Source organism: Acinonyx jubatus, chromosome D4 (genome assembly GCF_027475565.1).
Source record: "Acinonyx jubatus isolate Ajub_Pintada_27869175 chromosome D4, VMU_Ajub_asm_v1.0, whole genome shotgun sequence".
Taxonomy (NCBI): domain Eukaryota; kingdom Metazoa; phylum Chordata; class Mammalia; order Carnivora; family Felidae; genus Acinonyx; species Acinonyx jubatus.
In genome coordinates, this window is record NC_069391.1 from 24,448,971 (window position 1) to 24,469,730 (window position 20,760).

Genomic DNA, 20,760 nt, shown 5'->3' on the forward strand with positions numbered 1-20,760 from the left:
TCTGTTTTGATTCAGAAAGGCTGGTGTGTCAGGCATGATCCATTAAGGAAAACCACCACAGCTGTTATTTTAACAGAGAGAATTTAATACATGGAACTGGTTGAACAGGTATTGGAGAACTGAAGAGCCAAAATGGGAGCTCAGAGAAGGAACTCGAGATGGTAACTTCGAGGGAACAAAGAAGAGTTTGGGATTACAGCAGTTTAGAAGTTTGGAGATGGGACCCCACGAAGCTGGCTCTCCTCCCTCTGAGAAGAGGGTGCCAGGCAGCTGGTGCTGATACTTCTGAGGGAGCGCAATGGCTCTAAGTGTAGAGAAATAAACCGGAATGAACAGCCGCTGCCAGGGTAAAGAGCTGCCATTGCATGAAAGCAAGTGAATGAAGGAGCACATTCCTTCTTTTTTTCTTTCTTTTTTTTTTTTTTTTTTGAGAGAGAGAGAGAGGGAGAGAGAGCAAGCAGGGGAGGGGCAGGGAGAGAGGGAGACACAGAATATGAAGCAGGCTCCCGGTTCTGAGCTGTTAGCACAGAGCCTGATGCAGGGCTCAAACCCATGAACCGTGAGATCATGACCTGAGCCAAAGTTGGATGCTTAACTGACTGAGCCACCCGGATGCCCCAACACATTCCTTCTTCCTCCAGTCTTGCACTGTCCCTCTGGTGTCTGCTATGGTCAGAGCATCGTGAGCCAGGTGCAAAGGTGAATGTTTTCTCAGGTTGTCAGCATCACAAGCACTGTAGGGAAGGGTGGTTTTGAAGCCGGAAGAGAAATTGGTATTCAGCTTACTGATTAGAAACACGTAGCTTTACTGGGCCTTGATTTCCTCAGTTGTAAATGGGGATATACTTCCCTATACACCTCACTGGCATATTCTGAAGGTTAGGTAAGAGGGCAGATATAGGTGCATGTAGTGTACCATAAAAATAAAAGCAGTTGAGAATCAGCACCCCACAAATACTTGAATTTACTAAAAGAGGTATTGCCTAGAAGAAATGTGATCATCTTCAAATCTGTACTGGTTTTGAAGCATAACAATGTATAGTACCTCCTCATGTCCTCCCCTACCCTTTTTTATTCAGATCCTATTAATTTCTGAGACACAGGCTTTAAGAGTCTTCTAGGGAAAATGAGCAGAAAATTGTTTTGCTTTGCTTGGTAAAGTATGGTAATGGCATATGTGCAGGATACATGAGTCACATGGAGGTGCTTTGAGCATGACATTGACATTGCTGCTGAGACAGTGCCCCCGAGGGTGTGCACGCTGAACCAAGTGAAGCCAAAGCAGAGGGCCTGGCACGTGCCCACTGAGGCTCATACAGGTGTGGAATTCCTATGATGTCTCTTGTTTTACCTTGAACATGTGTGCAGAGTTTGCACACGTGCATCCATGATATGCACGTTTGTTTTAATATAAAAATTCCCACAAATCTTTGAATGCGATTTGATGGTCTGTTCTTTTTTTTATTTAAAAAAAATTTTTTTTAACATATATTTATTACTGAGAGACAGAGCATGAGCATGGGAGGGACAGAGAGAGGGAGACACACAGAACCTGAAGCAGGCTCCAGGTTGAGCCGCCAGCACAGGCTGGACACAGGGCTCAAAGGGCTCAAACTCAAAACCCGCGAGATCATGACCTGAGCCTAAGTCGGACGCGTAACCGACTGAGCCACTCAGGCGCCCCTCATGGTCTGTGTATTCTGTAGCCTCTTGTACTCTACTCCTCCCTGCAGTGTATGGTTTGCTTATTTGGAAAGGACCAGGAGTATATTGTTGAGATTTTCTTTTTTGTTTTCCCCTCCTCATCACCGTGTCTTCTGGAAGAAAGGAGATGTGGAGGTCTGAGTTGAGAGTGGGAAAACTGGCAAAGTAAAATCAGAAGGAAAAGAGAATCACTGCGCTTGATACCATGAAAATGACAAGCTCCTTACTGCTAGCAGAGATGCGGCCTTTGGTATTTGCGGTCATGGGAAGTATAAAATGATCTTTGCTGTTCTACTTTCTCCTTAGGTTCTAGGTCCCAATGCTACTGCCAATAGTATCATGGCCGCTTACCAACAACAGAAGACTGCAGTTCCTGTTCTTGGTTAGTATTTTTTTCTCCAGATTATCACAGAACTAAGCAGAGGAGTATTTTTCTGTAAGTGTTAAGATGATCAGCAGTATGAGGAGAGATAGGGTATTGACTACAATTTTCTTTCAATTTTAGGACTATATTTTTAGTAAAATCGGTTTAGTGTTTCTAGTAAGAGCAACCCGAGGGGTAGGGAATCCAACATGACATTAAACGTATAATTTTTTTAAAAAATTATCTTGATACCATCTTGTCTGTACCCTGGCATACACTTGTCCATACAGGCACATCACAGTTGGAGTCTGAGTCTACATAGTCCATATATTTTAAAGATTCTTCTGAATTATCATTTTTGGCTGTTAGTAGTTATGCATTGCATCTTGGGGACGTTTTCATAGTCCTTACTTAAGAACTGAACCTTTTTAATCATCTTCAGGATTGACACTAAACTTTGAAAGCAAATCCAAAGAATGCTAGCATTTTATTTGCATTTCCTAATTCCTAAAATGTTTTGTTTTGTTTTGTTGGTGGGGGAGATGATTCCTGATTAGATTGCATAGCCCTTAAAGTTAAAAGCCCTAAAGCCTTTCTTTTTTAATTTGGTTAGAAACTTTTGACACATCAGTTTGGTACCTGAGTATTTACCCTTCAGATGGATCAGTCAAGCATACCAACAACCTCTTAGCTTTCAAACATTAGTGACCTATTCTGAAATAATTGGTAGTTTTTGCTACTGTTATTTGCATTTTCCAGCATGTGACAGGCAACAACATTCTGAATTTTTTCCGTTTAAATGCTATTCTATAATAGCATTCTGATGACATTTGAAGTAGCCTTTGGGGTTTCGCATTAAGTTTAATTTTAACAGCTTATGTTGCTGCCAGGAATAAATTAACTACTTTCCATCCCAGCTCAACTCCTATATCTGGACAGTAACTACTGTATTCCTAGCTCCCCTTCTTCTTAAAGGCTGACAGGCTGCTTTTGTTACCAGTCCCAAAGCATACACTTATTTCTGAGATGCTAAAAATTCATCTTAGACTTGAGGCAGCTTAGTAATTGTTCAGTTTGTACTTTGTCCAATCCAGTTGTGATTTGTGCCCCACTATCCTCATTCCTGGCCAGATGCTGACCTTCCAGTCAAGTCTAGTCAACTGCTTTCTCTAGAGTAGTTTGGTGGCTTTATCAAAGAGCACTCTCATTTTCCAGCTCAGCCTTAAAGACAGTAATATTCTGAGGCTCGTTATCTGAATACATGAGTATTATCACGTCCTTGTGGGTATTACAAGATAGTGTAGGGAAAGAGAGGGTCTCATAATCTAAAAATAGGGAGAGGAACTACTGACAAAATTAGTCCCATGCAAATATTCCTCAACTGCCCCTCCCCCAGCTAAGGGGAGTTTAAGCACACTCACACTTCCTGCTGCTGGGATCCAGGACTTGATGGGCATTGTCTCTTTCATGCTTACAATGTGTTATCATACAGATCAGTTACAAGTCTTACAAAAATGTAGAATTTTGTAAAATGGATTAAAATGTTATCAGAGAAGTGCTTGAATCTTCATAGCTGAATTGGGCTTATTAGTTACAATTGATAATAACAAAGTAAGTGTTCCAAATGAGAATGATTTGACAATCAAAAAATTAAGAAAAGTCTTGGAAAAATTGATAAAGCTCTCAAAGTATTTCTGTGAAAATAATTCTTGTAGCTGTGAAATTCAAATGTGGAAAGGTAAAAGATGTCATGTCTTGTCCTTATACAGTTTGCCGAACAATTATGTTCTCCTGCCAAAAAGTCAATACTTGGTATTCTTAGTTAAGTATAGAAATCAAACGTAGTTGCATCTAATTTTTTAATAAAATAGAGTATTTTGTAATGTTTTTATAAAAAAGATGGTCTCATTTAAAGTTTAATCAACTGTCTCACATGGAATGATGGGCCTTGCTGATAATGAATTTCCAGTATCAGTATCCTGAAATAAGGAAAACCTCCTATGGTATTTTTATTTGTATAGCTCTTTGGGGGAGTAGAAAACACTAATTGTACATGACATTATCAAACTGATGTGAATAGTAGTGAAAATCTGGATTGTACAGAAAATTACGTCAAAGAATATTAAAATTTGATAATTTCTAGTACATGTATTTATGTGTAATATGGCAATCATGTTTTTAAACACATTTTATTTTGAGCATTTCTCTCATGTTAAATGTTATTTTTTTTAAGTTGATTTATTTGGCGGGGGGTGGGGGGAGTGGGAAGGAGGGGCAGCGAGAGAATCCCAGGCAGACTCTGCACTCATGCAGGGCTTGAGCTCATGAACCGTGAGCTAAAACCAAGAGTCAGATACTGAGCCACCCAGGTCCCCCTCGCGTTAAATATTCGTGAAAATAATTTTTAATGTCTGTGTGGCTCATATATACAGGTGTACTTTTGTTGGCACTTTATTACGAATAGTGCTGAGAAAGAACACCTTTATATGTACATATTTTCTCACATCTCTGCTACCTATAGATATCTCTTGCTACCACAAATCTGATTGAAAGAGGGCCTGGGTGGAGTGTGTGACTCTTGATCTCGGGGTTGTGGGTTCGACCCTCACGTTGAATGGAGAGATTGCTTAAAAAATAAAGTATTAAAAAAAGAAAGAGGGCCTGGGAGTTTTAGAGTTTGAGCTAACAGTCATAATTTTACCCCAACCATCATTCCCTCTTCCATTTGCTTTTTTCTAAAAGTAACGACATTTTTTTTTTTTTTAAGTAAGGACATTTTTATTGATCAGTATGTTTGTAGAATTTTTTTGGTCATAAAATATTTTCTCTTGGCTAACTTTATTTACCGAATAACATGCCACCACTTTTTTTTTTTACTCTTATAATTGAGGTAAATTTTGTAGATAGTGGAATGTACAGATCTTAGGTATACAGTGTGATGAGATTTAATGATCATATACAGCCTTTGTAACCACTACCACCACCCTCTCCCATTCAAAATCTAGAACATACTTCTACTTTGAATCACTCAGTGGACATTTTTTCTTATATCCTTCCACATGCCTGAAATGGAAATTCCTCTTCTTGGGGCAGGGCCTCTAGGCTGTATTTCTTCTGACTGAAGGTTGCAAGGGTAACAGACATTAGCTCTGGTCTGATGTTTATCTTGTAGCTGCAAAGCCCAGTCATCTACTTTCAGGCTAGAGTTCCTGCCTCAGCTCCCAGCAACAAGAGAGTGTGTCTGTCACAGTTTCCCTTTCCTTTCTTTTAGATGCTGAGCTTTTGATACCCCCAAAGATCAACAAAAGAACCCCGTGGAAACTGAGCCTTCTAGAGTGACTGACCCCAGTTAGGAGGACCCCAGCAGAGACTGTTTTCCTTCCGCTCCTCACTCCTTGAGGCCTGGCTGTTGGGAACTGGGAAGAGTAAGACAATAATCTACCTTAGCATTGTAGAGAGCTGCTCTATACAGCAGACCTAAGCAGACACCAAGCAGTTCCATTTTATGTTATTTTGTGCCTAACTTTAATCATTAGCAAAACTTTAAGCTTTAACCAATGTAGCATCAGTTTGTACAAATTACTGTTCTTTTGTTTAGTGCTGTGTGAGAGCATTTTTTTGGTATTTATGGTAATCAAAAGATTGGCTTTCATACCTAGCTACAAGTCTGATTCATTTTGGGACCTTAGATAAGTCACATAATTGATTTGTGCCTCAGTTAATTGGGAATAATGTTTCATGGCTTCTCCCTCAAAAGTGTGAGGAAAAGAAAATAATGTTTTTAAACTGTGTTATGTACCTGGAGGAGAGCATTATATATATATACACAACGTGGCTGTTCTATCAACATGTAGTGACACTTAATCACTCAGATGACTTCTTCACCTTGAGCTAAAGCAGAATATAAAGCTAAATATATCCTTTGAAATTCTCAGCGTTCCTATGCTGACAGCTGTTATCTTGTAATGTCTTACCAGGTTATGTGCTTCTAGTTAGTTACAACTGCATTGAGCTCCTGTCACTACAGTGTTTACAGGGACTCTCTTTACTGCCTGTGACTCTTCTGCTAGAGAGTTAATAGTGTCAGAGCTGGAACAGATGAGAATTTCTGTAACAGTATCAGGCACATTTGGTATGGTGAGCAGTGTACACAGTTGTAAGTTACTCCTTTTTCTCCAAATAATTGCTGCTTTTAACTAAAAGGTTTATTCTGTCAGTGTCTAGGCCATTTCATTTATTTTTCTTTATGGTGCTTCACTGATCTCTGTCTTTTAGTTATTTTCTTTGGAAAAAGTGAGGATGTTTTCTTTTGGGTGAATCTAGAAAAAGCTCAGTTCATTTAGACAGCAGTTTTGTGGCTGATGTTTGGGTAAGGTTAAAATTTTCTTCCATGCTTTTAGTACCAGAGCAAGACCTTCATGACTGCACATGAACTGAGAATGCTGCCTTCGGTCCTCGGAATGTGGATATGCCCAGAATTGTAATGAAAGATGGTCCCTGAGTAGCATGGTGTTGACTGTAGAATCTAGGTGTGTTTGCTGGTGTAATTAAGCTTTCCTATGTGTCTGAAAAATTTCACAAAGTAACATTAAAAAAAGATATCTCCTGCCTTGTAGAAATGTACTTTTTGACTTCTGCCCATAATGGATTTGCTATAATTGAGTGCTCCACACTGAAAGGCTGAAAGTGCTTTGTGACTACTCTTTGTCCTGGGTAAATGAACATAGTAACTTAGATGACATCCTAATACAATGTAGTGCTCTTGCTATGGATAATAGTGAAGGCATCCATGCTTGATGCATTGGAAATAGAGTGGTTGGAAATAGAAGTGGATTGGTAATGGTGTGACTTTTTATGGATGTCCAGTTCCCTGAAGATAATGTATTGAAGCAGCAAGAAAGAATTTGTGTGAATATAAGTTACTGTCAATTGCTATCTCTTTCCTGTGAGCAAGATGGAATTTTGTTCATTTGGAGAAGCAGCAGGCTGGAGCAGACCTTCTGAATTGAAGGCAGAATCCAGGAAGAATTTATGGGGAAAGTGCAGTGTATGGGAGGAGGAGAAACTCCTAGAAGTGATGAACACATGATTTGGGGGAAGGGTTCTGTCAGGGTTCTAGAAAAGAATATATAACTCTTCCCCCAAATTTGGACTCTGTCCCAAAACAAGTTCATGCTGCAATAAGCTAAAAAAACCTCAGTTACTTTGTTGGTTCCATTGATTAAGCTGTGCTTGGATGCTCTAGACATCAAGAGGCAACTTGCAGAGGACTGTCTCCTACAAACAAAGTCCATTTTAAATTTATACTTTAAAAAAACTGAGGCAGGAGGTAATATTTTCATTATGTGTTTATGAGTGTAGCTTGGTGTAGTTTCTTAGTACTGCCACATATTTTTAAGTAAATTCATTTTTTGTACATGTCTACACATACATATATTCACACATATTTGTGTATGTACACACACATGCTCACCTTTTATTCATAGCCATAATTGAAGGTTTTTGTTTTGTTTTTTTAAATGAGTAAAACTAATGAGTCTTAGTAATTTAAGGTGATTATCAGTTTGGGGAACAAAATCAGCTGTTTTTTTCTGCCTCCTGTACCAGTCCATAAGCTTCTGTGCTTCACTAGAAGCACCACCTGGACAAGCCCTCGGGAGTTTCTGGCTGTCCTTCCTTGTCTGTTGTATTTGTTAGTAACTGAGGTGAGGAACCTGAACATCTTAAGCTAGGTAACCATTAATCTCCGAGATGCTGTAGACCAGTCAAAGCTAATACGGTGACATCTGGGGACACTGAAGACCTGCTCTTGATTTCTGTGTTTTCTATGCTCCCTGAGCCCTTGCCTGTGCCTCATGCCTACTCCACCATTAATCTTATTGGCTCTAAAGTCCTCCATATTTTAAGGCCGACAGATGTTCTTCTGGTATACAGGAAAGAACAAGGCCTTGAGTCCACCCATCTTAGTGCCCTTGGACAAAGACTTTTTTTAAAATATAATTTATTGTCAGATTGGCTAACATACAGTGTGTGTACAGTGTGCTTTTGGTTTTTGGAGTAGATTCCCATGATTCATCGCTTACGTACAACTCCCAGTGCTCACCCCAACAAGTGCCCTCCTCAATGTCCATCACCCATTTTCCCTTCTCCCCACCCCAAAGATACTTAATCTCACTGAATCTTGCTTTCCTCCAACCTTGTGTACCCACTGGCACTATTGTGTACCTTAGCACTATTGACATTTTGGGTCATATCATTCTTCGTTGGAGGGAGCTATCCTGTGCATTATAGGATGTTTCGCAATAACCCTGGCCTCTACCCACTAGATGCTGGCACTGTATACACCCCCACTCCTGTTCTGGTAACCAAACATATTTTTAGACATTGCCAAATGTCCCCTGGGGGTTAAAATTGCCTCCAGTTGAGAACCACTAGGCTAAGATGACTTTCACGTAGTTACCAAAACTATTCATAGCACTCTCTCTCTCATTTTTAATTAATTAATTAATTAATTAATTTTTATTATTATTTTATTTTATTTTTTGGTGAGGATGGATTTCTTTCCTACAAGGGGAATTGTGTAAGGATCAAGTGAGAATTCATACTGTTTTGAAAAGATAAGTAGTTGTTCAGCTTTATATTGGTGTTTTTCCTTTTTTTGGTATTTTTTCATTTTTTTTTTTCAGGTTTATTTATTTTGAGAGAGAGCTTGCAGCATGAGAGGGGGAGGAGAACAGAGAGAACCCCAAACAGGTGCCATGCTAGCACTGTGGAGCCCAATGCAGGGCTCGATCTCACAAACCATGAGATCGTAACCTGAGCTGAAATCAAGAGTTGGGCACTTAACTGACTGAGCCACCCAGGTGTCTCTGGAATGTTTCCATTTTAAAGTGCAGCAGAACATTTAGGCCTACCATGGCCTGAAGATTCCCTCCAGAGCCACCTCCCATGCTTCCCCTTCATTAAGACTCACCTTTTTGGGGATCCTTGACTTGGGGATCATAGATACTTAAGGGATTTAAAGACATATGATTGGTTTTCTCTGTAATCCCATTTTATTTTCTAGATTTTAAAATATTATTCTGGGGTGCCTGGGTGGCTCAGTCGGTTGGACATCTGACTCTTGATTTTGGCTTTGGTCCTTCATGATCTCACATGGAGCCTGCTGAAGATTCTCTCTTTCTCTGTCTCTCTCCCCCCTCCCCCTCTCTCCGTCTGCCCCTCCCCCACTTGCACGCAGACACTCTCTCTTTCAAAAAACAAACAAAAAATAATATTCCTAGGTGGAGCCCATAGGTTTTACCACCCCTGCTGGAGGAATTAAACAAATTTCAATCTGCCCAGTAGTGTTCATGGAATGTTAAGAGTGGTTTGGGCAGAAACTGAGGTTGATAAGACCTTAAACTTCTCTCTCAAGTCAATGTACCCAACTTCTAGGTGATCCTTTGATACTTCAGGATAAGGTTTAGTCATCCTTGGTCAGCTGTAGGAACTCCGCATGCCCTTCTGTGTTGTCTTTCCTTCTCTACTCCAGCTTGCTGGTGCTAATCAGCTGTGCCTGGATCAGGTCTTTCAAGGCAGATACTATGAAGATGGCTCTGTAGGGCTTTTCCCTGGGGATTGTAGAGATGCCGTACCTCTCCTGTGAGTGCTTGAATGTGTACTTTTGGGTGTACATATGACTAAGAAGCATGGATAAGACTTTGGGGCTCTTGTATAAGAGGTAGAAGTCTGCAAGGTAATTCTAGCTAGCTCTTGTGGTCATCTCCCAGAGGCCAGATTCTAGTGTTTGAGTGTTTATCTCTGTTTTGTACATCAGTTGTGTGAAGTAGGCATTTGAATTCAATTTTATAGGTAAGTAGACTCAGATCAGAGTTAGGTGGTAGTGAAATCAGTTTTAAATCACAGAGTTCAAAGCCCATTTCCTTCTATTTGATGCTGCTCCCTGCCAGTGTTAAGATGCTGAGGTTTAGACAGGGCAGAGAATGTACTGGGGACTATTCTAAAAAATCTGTGTTCCATTTACAAACTGACCCCACAGGACTACCACAGAACGTGCCTGGGCCCAGGAAGGGCTTCTCTGGTTCTGAGGGCTGTGCGTTCCTTCTGGCTCCTCAGTTGTGTTAGAATGACCAGCATAGGGAAGGTTCCTATAAACCCATACCCTTAGCCCCAGAACTGGCAGCCTCTATCCTCGCCCACCCCAGATTCTAACTGTATATCCTACAGACTGATGAGGAATCCTATCTAGTAGGAGATGAACAGCTGTATAGCTATCCCCTTCAGACACACACGCATATCTTGCTCATAATATGCCAGGTTTCAGCAAGCAGCCACCATGGTGGCTTGATAAGAACTGGTATTGAGGTATGACTCACGTTCAGAACTAGAAGTACAGTTAGCACAGGGATCAGACACCCTCATCAGCTCTTTACAAGCCTCCACGAAGCATGATATGTATTCTGCTGCTCTATGGGAAGTTGAGCCATTATAGCATACTTCCTATTGCTGTTTACCAAAAGAACTGTTCTTACATGCCCTAACATACTGTCTCCTCTCTCTTCATCACATGCCCCTCCTGAGCAGATTTAACAATGAGATAGTTCCTAAAAGGGAATACACAAAAGGGACAGAATAATGTTAGAGCTAGTTGTTTGTCAGGAATGTTTAAGCAGGCAGCACGTAATACATGTCTTTGTTGTGTCACCACCCCTCCCACTCTTGTGTGACAAAAGTATATTTTAAGGTACATGCTGCATATTGTGAAGTTGTTCTTACTAAGTCAGGAAATAGAGAAACACTGTGGAGGGAACACGAGGATTGTTTAATACTACAGGAGCAAACATGAGGGCTCAGCTCTCTGTGTGTATGGCGGGCGCTCACTCAGCAAAGCGGATGCATGGCAACCATGCTTTATCAGAGTTCAGAAGCACCTTCTGTACAGGAAGAAAGGCCCATGTTCCTGGTACTCAAAGCGGTGGACCCACAGTGGTTGGAAGCCCTGAAGCGATGCCAGGATGGAGCCGCCCGTCCATACTGCAGTGTCTCTTTCGGGCAACACATTTACCTGGGGGCTGTCATTGGGACACATGCTGCTCAGCTCCTTCTGCAGCCGGTTAGGGAATCCACTGAGCATAGTGCTCCCCCCGCAGAGCAGGATGTTCCCCATGAGATCCCGTTTGAGGGCAATGTCACACTTGTTAAGGCAAGACACTGTCTGGGTGTGAAGCCCCAGCTGCATGGACTTGATCAGAGAAGGCTTAAAGAACATCTCTGCGCAGAGGAACCTTTCCTGGCACAGCTGTATCTCCTTCCCATCAGGCAGTATGTACTGGATTGTATGCTCAGTGGCAGGGATTTTCTTCTCTTCGATGGGGTCCAGGGCCACAAAGCAGCATTTCTTCTTAATGTCCTCCACAATGCCTATCTGGTCCTCGGTGAAGCGTTTCCCTGAGTTATTCATCAGGCCCATCAAGTAGGCCGTCAGGTCAGAGCCCGCATAGTCCAGCCGTCCAGTGATGCTGGGCAAGGGATAACCCTCATAGATGGGGACCACGTAGGACACGCCGTGGCCAACTTCCACCACTAGGCCTGAGGTCCTTCCGTAGGAGTACATGGACAGGCGCGATTGATAGGCGATGTGCATTGCAGGAGTGTTGAAGGTTTCAAACAGCATTTCAGCGTACTTCTCCCTGTTGGTGTGTGGGCTCAGGGGTGGGTCTGAAACCAAGACCGCATGCTCCTCTGGGGCGATCTTCATCTCTTGATGGAAGAGATATTCCCAGATATCTTGCACGGAATCCCAGTCCACGATGATGCCATGTCGCAGAGGATTAAGTAGCTTGAGACGAACCTCTGGATTGATGAGCTCCCGCCCCACGAATGTCTCCTTGCGATAGTCCCCAGTTTTAGCCGTCTCCATGTAGGGCTTCCCCACTGTTGTGGAGATGTTATGGGTGGGCTTTGGCAGCCCGGCAAAGCCACATTTGCAGTAGCCAGTGCCGAGGTCCACAACCACTGCTTTGGTCACCTCTGCCTTGGGTTTGTCCTTAACCGTTCTTGAGTTAGTAGGTTCTTCTGGCTCTGAACAGTTACAGCGGACCCACACTGCCCGCTTTGCCGGGCCATCCTTTAAGGAGGCAGTCTGGAGGATGTGTGTCTGTGGGGAGACCTGTTCACCTACTCTCTTGGCAGGCCCGTCCCCGATGACTGCTGCCTGTGGAGCCCACATGCTATCAAGAGCCGTTTGCTCTCAGAAAGTTCCTCAATCCCACAGGCTTCAAGGCCTGAAAGGCTTATATCAGGTGGCAACTTGAGAAATTCCCAGCGATGACATCACTGATTATGACATAATCTGGTGACCTGGGTTTTCTAGATGCCGGGAACCTGTGTCCCATGTTGGGGTGGACTTGTTTCAGAGGTGACTTACCTTTTTCTAGATTTTGTAATAAACCTGATTTAGCCAACCAGTTATTTATTGATCACTTGCAATGGGCAAGGCAGCTGGGAATAAAAGGCAGCCGTGGAGAAAAAAAACAATCTCTGCCCTTGTAGAGTTTACGTTCTAGTCACTGGGGGTTGGGAAGAGATAGAAAATAGCCAAAACAAAGAGATGACAGAAAATGTTAAGGGCAAAAAGAGAAAAAGCAGAGAAAGAGATTGGGGAAGGTGCTGTGTTAATGTTCCTGGGCAGAGGTCCCTGAGAGGGTGACACTTGAATGAAGACCTGAGGAGGTGAGGGACGCTGGGTGCCACGTGTACATCCTGCATATCGGGAGCAGCAGGTGCAGATGATGGGGGTGCAGCTGTGACTGATAAGTGAGAGAAGGGGTCAGCAAACTAGGGCCTGCCGGTTTTGGTAAATAAACTTTTATTTAAACACATGCTCATTTACATCTTGTCTATGGCTGCTTTTGTGCTACCACCACAGAATTGGACTCATTGCCACAAAGACTGCATGGCCCACAAAAGTGCAAATTTTTACTATCAGGCCCATATAGAAAAAGTTTGCTGGCCCCTGAGTTAAAGGATCCCCAGACCCACGTGGCTGAGTGGGGAGAGCAAGGAAAACTATGAGCGGGGAGGAGGGGCGGGAAGGGTGAGCAGCCCACATCCATCCTCTTGGGCCATGACTAGGACTTTGGTTCTGACTCTGCGTGAGATCAGAAAGCACTAGGGAGTTTTGAGCACTGTGGACACTACCCAGTTTATTTAGCAGGACTAATTGCTGCTCTGGTGACTGAGCACTTCTGTCTCCCTTGTTTCTCAGGACAGCCTACAGAAGAATAATTTTTAGGCCCATATCTGTGCACATACTCCATGCAGGTTGGCAGCGAGATTGGACCGTGCAGAATTGCACTGATGAGAACACTGAGGCCCTAGGGTGTGGAGCTCACCCATGGATGTCCATCCAGCGGTGGCCAAGCTCTCCCAACTCTGACTACTTCCCAGGGGTGTGGTGTGGACACACCTTGATGAGACCCACAGTGTGTCTCTGAAGCTGCATGGCCACCATCTCACGTGCCATCTCTGAAGCTGGGCACATTGGTGCTGACACCGGTCACTGTGAAAGCATCCCGAACCCAGCTTTTTGTTATGTAGTCCCATACTTTTCATAAAAGAGCAGTCATTACAATTACATTACAAGTAGGTGGGCCTACTTTTTAAGGAGGTTGCTGGGGGTGCTGTTGGCTCCCTGAGGGGTGTGAGAGAAGAAAAGGACCAAGTCCAGTCTTGTGACTGCTGATGGGAGCAGTCAAGGTGTCCTCTCAAAGACAAAGTCACAACTTTTTGGTTCGGTGGGTAGAGGATGAGATGGTGTTGAATTTTGGGATAGGAAAGTGCTTTTCTGTACACCTGGCTGCCTGAAAAGTTGTTTACTTGCCTCTGCTGTTCAGTAGGGATTTGCATGGCCAACTTGGGTTGTTTGACATCATATCAAAAGAATGTTTGTGTGATAACCAAAGGCATATTTAATTTAGAATGACCTGTTTTTCCTTTGCAACCCTCCTCTTGAATTCTGACAGATCTGCAGCTACATAGCATTTAAAAAAAATTCTTTTTCTTAAGGTTTCTTAAGGTTTATTCAGAGACAGAACATAAGTGGAGAAGGCTCAGAGAGGGAGACACAGAATCCGAAGCAGGCTCTAGGCTCTAGGCTGTCAGCACAGAGCCCAGCGCGGGGCTCGAACTCACGAGCCATGAGATCATGACCTGAGCTGAAGTCAGATGCTCAACCAACTGAGCCACCCCGGCGCCCCTGCTTAGCACATTTTTATTGCCCTGGATTTCTCTAAAAGCATGTGCTTACAGTTTTCTATGGCCGCTGTAACAAATAACCACAAATTTAGTGGCTTAAAACACAAATTTATTATCTACAGTTCTGGAGGTGAGAAGTCCACAGTCAGTCTCAGCTAAAATCGCGCCATCAGTATGGCTGCATTCCTTCCCGAGGTCCTAGGCAGTAATCGTTTCCCTGCTTTTTCCAGCTCCTAGAGGCCACCTACATTCCTTGGCCTGTGACCCCTTCAACTTCAAGGCCTCTCTGACTTCTTCTGTTGTCACATATTCTGGGACCTGACCCTCCTTTCTGCCTCTTAGGAAAATCCTTGTGATTGCTTTCTGCCCAGTCAGATGATGCAGGGTAACCTATCTCAAACTCCTTAACTCACATCTGCAAAGTCCCTTTTACCATGAAAGCTAACATTCACAGATTCCAGGGATTAAGATGTGGACATCTTTTGGGAGCCATTATTCACCCTGTCACCTGACCTTTCTTCCTACTTCACTGAGAGACTATAGCCTGACAGGCTGTTTCACACGCCCCTCCCCCACTGCCCGTGCTCGCCCCTTCTTAGCTCCTTCTTTCACTAGGGGTGGGAGAGGTGCTGTGCTGGCTTAAAGACAGTTGTCCCATCTTGTTTGTAAAGCCCAAGAGTACAGGTCCACACCACATCCTTCAGGCTAAAGTTGCTGGACATTTTTTACTCCTTTTATTTCACTTCTCAGGATTTTGCATGGTTGAATGCTCTTTCGTAAGTGAAATCCTTTTCCCTTAGCTTCTATGTACCCCGCCCCCCACTCTCTTGTGTTCCTTCTCTTGGGGTCAGGACACAGTTAATGGTATTGATGATGGGAGAATATGGAGACTGTTGGCACACTGCACCCAAAACCTACAGTCCGTGGCATGCACAAGCCCCCATACTTGTCACTAGCCATCTAAAGGTACTTGTGGGCTCCCTGGGGTCTCTGGTGAGGTCCCTCAAGGTTAGAGGCACCCTGTATTGCTCAAACTATCTTGGGCCACATTTTCTCACCTACTTTTGCTCCTCTAGCCCAAGGCTAGAAAACCATGAGGTAACCCTTCTTGAAAGCAACCCTGAGGCTCTCCTGTAATGGAAAAAGAAAACTGGGAAGATGAGACCAAGAAACACATTTTTCCCCGAGCTGGTATGCTTGCTCTGGTTTTTGGGAGTCCGCACACCCTTAATTTTTAAAAGAAATGTGAACTAGGCCCCTGTAATTTTAACAGCTACAGAAGGGAAGAAAGAATCTAGTAAAGAAAATGCCAAAGCACAGTGTTTCTTATGAATTACCTGGAGGAGTTTGTTTTTGTTTTTGTTTTTTGAGGGAAGACAGTTTGGGGTGGAGGGTCCTATGGAAACCTAATGAATTCGTCTGTTGTGGATGACAGACACTGTGGATCTTTTGCTTTGGCACAGGTGAGGGATTCATCCCTCTCCCTCACTCCCCACATGTAGTTTAATCATCTGACATAAATGCAGTGTTTGGGGTTAAAAATGTCACAGGAGTAATGAGAGAAGGCCTCAAATGCTAGAATAAGAGCTTGGGTTGAAGTGAGGATAGTTGGGGAACCAACCAAGTAGATGAGATTCTACCTTCTAAACTTCTGTAGAACCTGTTCCTCCTTCTCTTCCTCATTATCACAGCCTGGCTTAGATCACCTTCAAGTCTTACAAGAATATCTTCAGTGGTGTTTCAGGTCTCAGAGTCTTGCCCCTCTCTACATTACAGCTAAACACAAGTCTTTTTCAAATTTTCCAGAAGTCTGATCTGACCACCCGCTGCTTAAAGTCTTCATTGGTTCCCCATTGGTCCTCCATTTATTTTTTTAATTTATTTATTTAAATTCAAGTTAATCAACTTTCAGTGTAGTATTGGTTTCAGGAGTAGAACTCATCCCAACACGTGCCCTCCTTAATGTCAGTCACCCATTTAGCCCATCCCTCCCCCACCTCCCCTCCAGCAACCCTTAGTTTGTTCTCTGTGTTTATGAGTCTGTTATGGTTTGCTTTACTCTCTGTTTTTATCTTAGTTTTCCTTCCCTTCCCCTATGTTCATCTGTTTTGTTTCTCAAATTCCACATATGAGTAAAATCATGTGTTACTTGTCTTTCTCTGGTTGACTGATTTACCTTAGCATACTGTCCTCCATTTACCCCAAACTCTTACTCCTAGCATTTGAGGCCCAACCTGGTTGGCTCCATTACCTCTCTAGCCCCATCTGTTTTTCCAGACACTTAACTATTAAGTGGAACCTTCCCACCATGTCCTCCCACATCACCCCAAGCCTTTGCTCAGGCTGTGCTCTCTGCTTGGGATCCCCGTCCCTCCTCCTAGCTACTTGACAAATACCCACATACCCATTAGCAGTCGACTTAGCATCACTTCTCTGGAGAACCTGCTACTCCCTTCCTTCAGTAACCACTCCTTCCTCGTATACTTTTGTTCTCCAGTAGACTTCCACTTGCAAACCTCTCTGTCCATTCTGTCCCACCTAGACTGGACACTGCTGTAGCCAGGGTTCTGTCATCTGTCGCCAGCAGGCTGCACTGGGCTGGACCTGTCACAAACCCCAATAAATGTTGAATGAAGGGACCAAAGTACTGTTGAGACCCTTATACTCTTTAAGACCTGGCGAACTAGAGTTGAGTGAACTTGAGAGAAAATACACACTTTTGAAGAGCTGTTTGCTCTTGGGCAAATCATTTAAATTCTGAGCCTTCATTTCCTCAGCTCTGCCCTGCCTCAGGATTCTGTGTAGTAACATATGTGAGGTACCTGATACTGTGCCTGGCTTACTGTAGGGGCTCAAATACTTATCACCCTCCAAGCCAGGAAGCAGAGGAGGAAGAGGTGTTCAGTCAGTGGGCGGGGCATTAGGGACGTAAGGGGAGGGCACAGAAGCCTAAGACCCCAGTGTGCTTGGATTTCTACAACTGCTGGCTGCCTGCTCTGTCTTGGAGACAAGTGGAGTTAGGTAGATGGTGGTGGGGGTGACAGATCAAGGGCCTGCCAAGGCCAAGCCCTCACCGGGCTGCCAGAATGGATCAGCCCTCAGTGACATCACAATCCTCAGGGGTTACCAAGGCACTGCTGGAGGCGAACCCTCTTATTTCTCCCCACGGAGCTCTAGGATGTGGATGTGAGAAAGGTGAGCAAAGAAGGCAGATGGCGACGAGGAGCAGCCCCAGCCCCATGCCCGTGGGCACGGCTCAGGGTGATCCTGGAGAGGCAGGAACACAGCCGGGTCCTGATGCTGGCATCCGGGAGACTGGGTCAGCCACTCAGCTGAAGTTGAAGCCCAAGAAAGTGCGCAAGATCAAGGCACTCATCATTGACCTGGGCTCCCAGTACTGTAAGTGTGGCTACGCGGGGGAGCCGAGGCCCACCTACTTCATCTCCTCCACTGTGGGCAAGCGCTACTCCGAGGCCGCCGATGCTGGCGACACCCGCAAGGACACCTACGTGGGCCACGAGCTGCTCAACATGGAGGCGCCCCTGAAGCTGATGAACCCGCTCAAGTATGGCATCGTGGTGGACTGGGACTGCGTACAGAGCATCTGGGAGTACGTCTTCCACACGGCCATGAAGATCCCCCCCGAAGAGCACGCCGTGCTGGTTTCTGACCCCCCGCTCAGCCCCAGCAGCAACCGGGAGAAGTATGCAGAGCTCATGTTCGAGACCTTTGGTATCCCTGCCATGCATGTGACGTCCCAGTCGCTGCTGTCCATCTACTCGTACGGCAAGACCTCGGGCCTGGTCGTGGAGAGCGGGCACGGCGTCTCGCACGTGGTGCCCATCTCGGAAGGAGACGTGCTTCCGGGCCTGACGGGCCGCGCCGACTATGCCGGGAGCGACCTCACCACCTACCTGCTGCAGCTGCTCAACGAGGCCGGCCACAAGTTCACGGACGACCACCTGCACATCATCGAGCACATCAAGAAGAAGTGCTGCTACTCGGCACTCGTGCCTGAGCAAGAGCTCGGCCTGGGCCTGGAGGAGGTGCGCGTGGACTACGAGCTCCCCGACGGCCAGCTCATCACCATCGGCCAGGAACGCTTCCAGTGCGCCGAGATGCTCTTCAAGCCCACCCTGGTGGGCAGCAATCAGCCGGGCCTCCCCGTGCTCACCGCCGCCTGCCTGGACCGCTGCCAGGAGGCGGGCTTCAAGGAGGAGATGGCCGCCAACGTGCTGCTGTGTGGTGGCTGCACCATGTTGGAAGGCTTCCCTGAGCGCTTCCAGAGGGAGCTGAGCCTCCTCTGCCCCGGGGACAGCCCTGCAGTGGCCGCTGCTCCTGAGAGGAAGACGTCCGTGTGGACTGGCGGCTCCATCCTGGCCTCCCTTCAGGCCTTCCAGCAGCTGTGGGTCAGCAAGGAAGAGTTTGAGGAGCGGGGCGGGGCGGCCATCTACAGCAAGTGCTGAGCAGCGGTACCCTGGTAGGCGAGGCCTGGCGGTCAGGTGGCCTCCGGCCACCCTATACACATTTACAGAATTTCACATAAAACTTTAACGTGCACTGGTTCTTGTGTGGTCTGGATTTCTTGCTCTAGTCTGACAGCAGGTGGTGGGGATTTGGGCTTAGACATCTCTGCACCTTTGGCTCTTCTGGGTCAAGAGTAGCAGGTGGGCGGTGGGGCAGGGGGCTGTGCCTCACTGACCCATCCCCCTGAACCCCCAGCATGAAGGTGACATCGTCTCAGAGCCCAGTGTGTTCCCTTAGCTCCTTGGAGCTCAAAACAGCTCAGCGACATACTGCTTGTTTGTCTGTGGGCCAAGAGGCAAATAAAGGCTCATATTAAGGGACTAGCTTGGGACCCGTTGTCCGGTGGGGGTGGGAGGCTTAGCCAGATGTCCTGTTTCTGGCCCTGATGGTCACATCTTCCTACTGCTGCACACAGCTTCATCCTTGCTTGATCTCCCAGGCTCTCTCTCTCACCCCTCACTGCCTGCCCTTTTCAGGGGCGTAGACCATGGGCATGCATCTTCTGATTGTGAGGGGCCATTTCCCTACCAACCCCAGCCAAAACTGCAGCTACTTTTGCACTCACAGAGCAAAGCCACTGAATCTAGAAAAACCAGAAAGCCCTTTAGAAATCATGTGATTCTCTCCCTGCTGTAGACATGGGGAAACAGGACCAGGAGGGAGGTGCCTGTGTCAATGGTTGAGCCCGAGTTTTCTGACCTAGGTTATGATTGTTTCCAGAAGGGCAAACATGGTTGCTTTAGGGTGGGCTGCTATAACAAAATATCATAGACCAGGTGGCTTGCAAACAATAGAAGTTTATTTCTGGACGCTCTAAGTCCAAGATTGGGGTGCCAGCATGGCTGTGTTCTGGAGAAAGCCCTCTTCAGGGTTGCAGACTGCCCACATCTTGCTGTGTTCTCACATGGTGGAAGGGATTAGGGAAATCTCTGAGGCCTTTTATAAAGGCACTGATCCCATTCATGATGGCTGCCCTCAGACCTAGTCACTTCCCAAAGGCCCACCTCATACTGTTAATCTTGGACATTAAGTTTCCAACATGAATTGGCCAAGGGGGATGGTGGGGGGTGGGGAGTCTAGAGCAATGGTTCTTCATGGTTAGCAACCATTAAGCACTTACCAAGCACCTACTGTGGATGGAACCCAGAGCTGGAGACTGACCAGAATGTGGCCCTTCCCTTGGGATTGCACACAGCCAGTGGGAGATTGGGAGGTCACCAATTTTGGTAGGGAGATGAGGCCTGAGCTCAGTGTTTCTGGGGTGGGAAGGTGGAGGTGGTATATTGGAAAGCTGTAAATGAAGAAGGGCTAGGTGGGGTGACCACTTGGCTTCAAGACTGAGGGTGAGTGTCATGAGATTTCAGTTGAGGGATGAATGTCCAGCTACAAGAGGGTGGCTCCTTCCTATTTCCCTGCTCCCTTCTGCTGTCTGTGGGCTTGGACACTGGTGAGCTCTGTAATCTGATGGGCTACTTAATTTTCCCTGAGCTGCCTCTTACCTTAGACAGAGTCCTGATTTGGGGTGGTCCATGAGGCTGTGTCTGTCCTGGGCCTATGCTGGAGGCTGTGGACTGGTGAAAGAACCAGATATGGTCTTTCTTGCCCAATGCCTTGCCATTTAGTCCTTCCCCATTGCCCAGAATTGGGTTTCTAGCCTGGGGTTTGAGTCCCCTTGGGACTGGCAGGGCCTTGGTGCTGTGCAGGCACTTGGGCTCTTCCTGTAGAGAGGGATGCAGACTGGGGGCCAGTAGGTTGATGGTGCCAGTAGGCACATTTTGTTTGGCAGGCACAGTGTATGTGTGTTTTCCTGAATGCGAATTCTTTCAGTGGGTCTCACATTCTTCAGGTCGCCCAAGTCTCTGCCACCCTGATCTCTTCATGCATACCTGCTGCTGCAACATCTTTTG

At 45.5% G+C, this 20,760-nt stretch overlaps 3 protein-coding genes across 4 annotated transcripts in view; 2 read left to right on the forward strand and 1 right to left on the reverse strand.

Moving 5' to 3' along the window:
* Positions 1-6,677, forward strand: part of ELP1 (elongator acetyltransferase complex subunit 1) — a 57,255-nt gene extending 50,578 nt beyond the window's left edge. For both annotated transcript variants that reach the window (XM_015074173.3, XM_015074172.3), the window contains exons 36-37: positions 2,011-2,086; positions 5,340-6,677. In XM_015074173.3, the coding sequence (XP_014929659.3) occupies positions 2,011-2,086; positions 5,340-5,407 (144 nt within the window). In that variant the 3' untranslated portion in view covers positions 5,408-6,677. The remainder of the gene's footprint in view (positions 1-2,010; positions 2,087-5,339) is intronic.
* ACTL7B (actin like 7B) lies at positions 5,373-18,886 on the forward strand. Its single transcript, XM_015074170.3, has 2 exons — positions 5,373-5,493; positions 17,498-18,886. Exon 2 carries the CDS (start codon positions 17,539-17,541, stop codon positions 18,790-18,792), a length of 1,254 nt encoding a protein of 417 aa, XP_014929656.2. The 5' UTR covers positions 5,373-5,493; positions 17,498-17,538; the 3' UTR covers positions 18,793-18,886.
* Positions 10,872-12,400, reverse strand: ACTL7A (actin like 7A). Its single transcript, XM_015074171.3, has one exon. It carries the CDS (start codon positions 12,297-12,299, stop codon positions 10,992-10,994), a length of 1,308 nt encoding a protein of 435 aa, XP_014929657.1. The 5' UTR covers positions 12,300-12,400; the 3' UTR covers positions 10,872-10,991.
* Positions 18,887-20,760: the final 1,874 nt, after the last annotated feature.

What these genes read in the sequence shown, in the direction of transcription:
- ACTL7A (XM_015074171.3), bottom strand. Translation starts at nt 12,299, where the DNA reads ATGTGGGCTCCACAGGCAGCAGTCATCGGGGACGGGCCTGCCAAGAGA.
- ACTL7B (XM_015074170.3), top strand. Translation starts at nt 17,539, where the DNA reads ATGGCGACGAGGAGCAGCCCCAGCCCCATGCCCGTGGGCACGGCTCAG.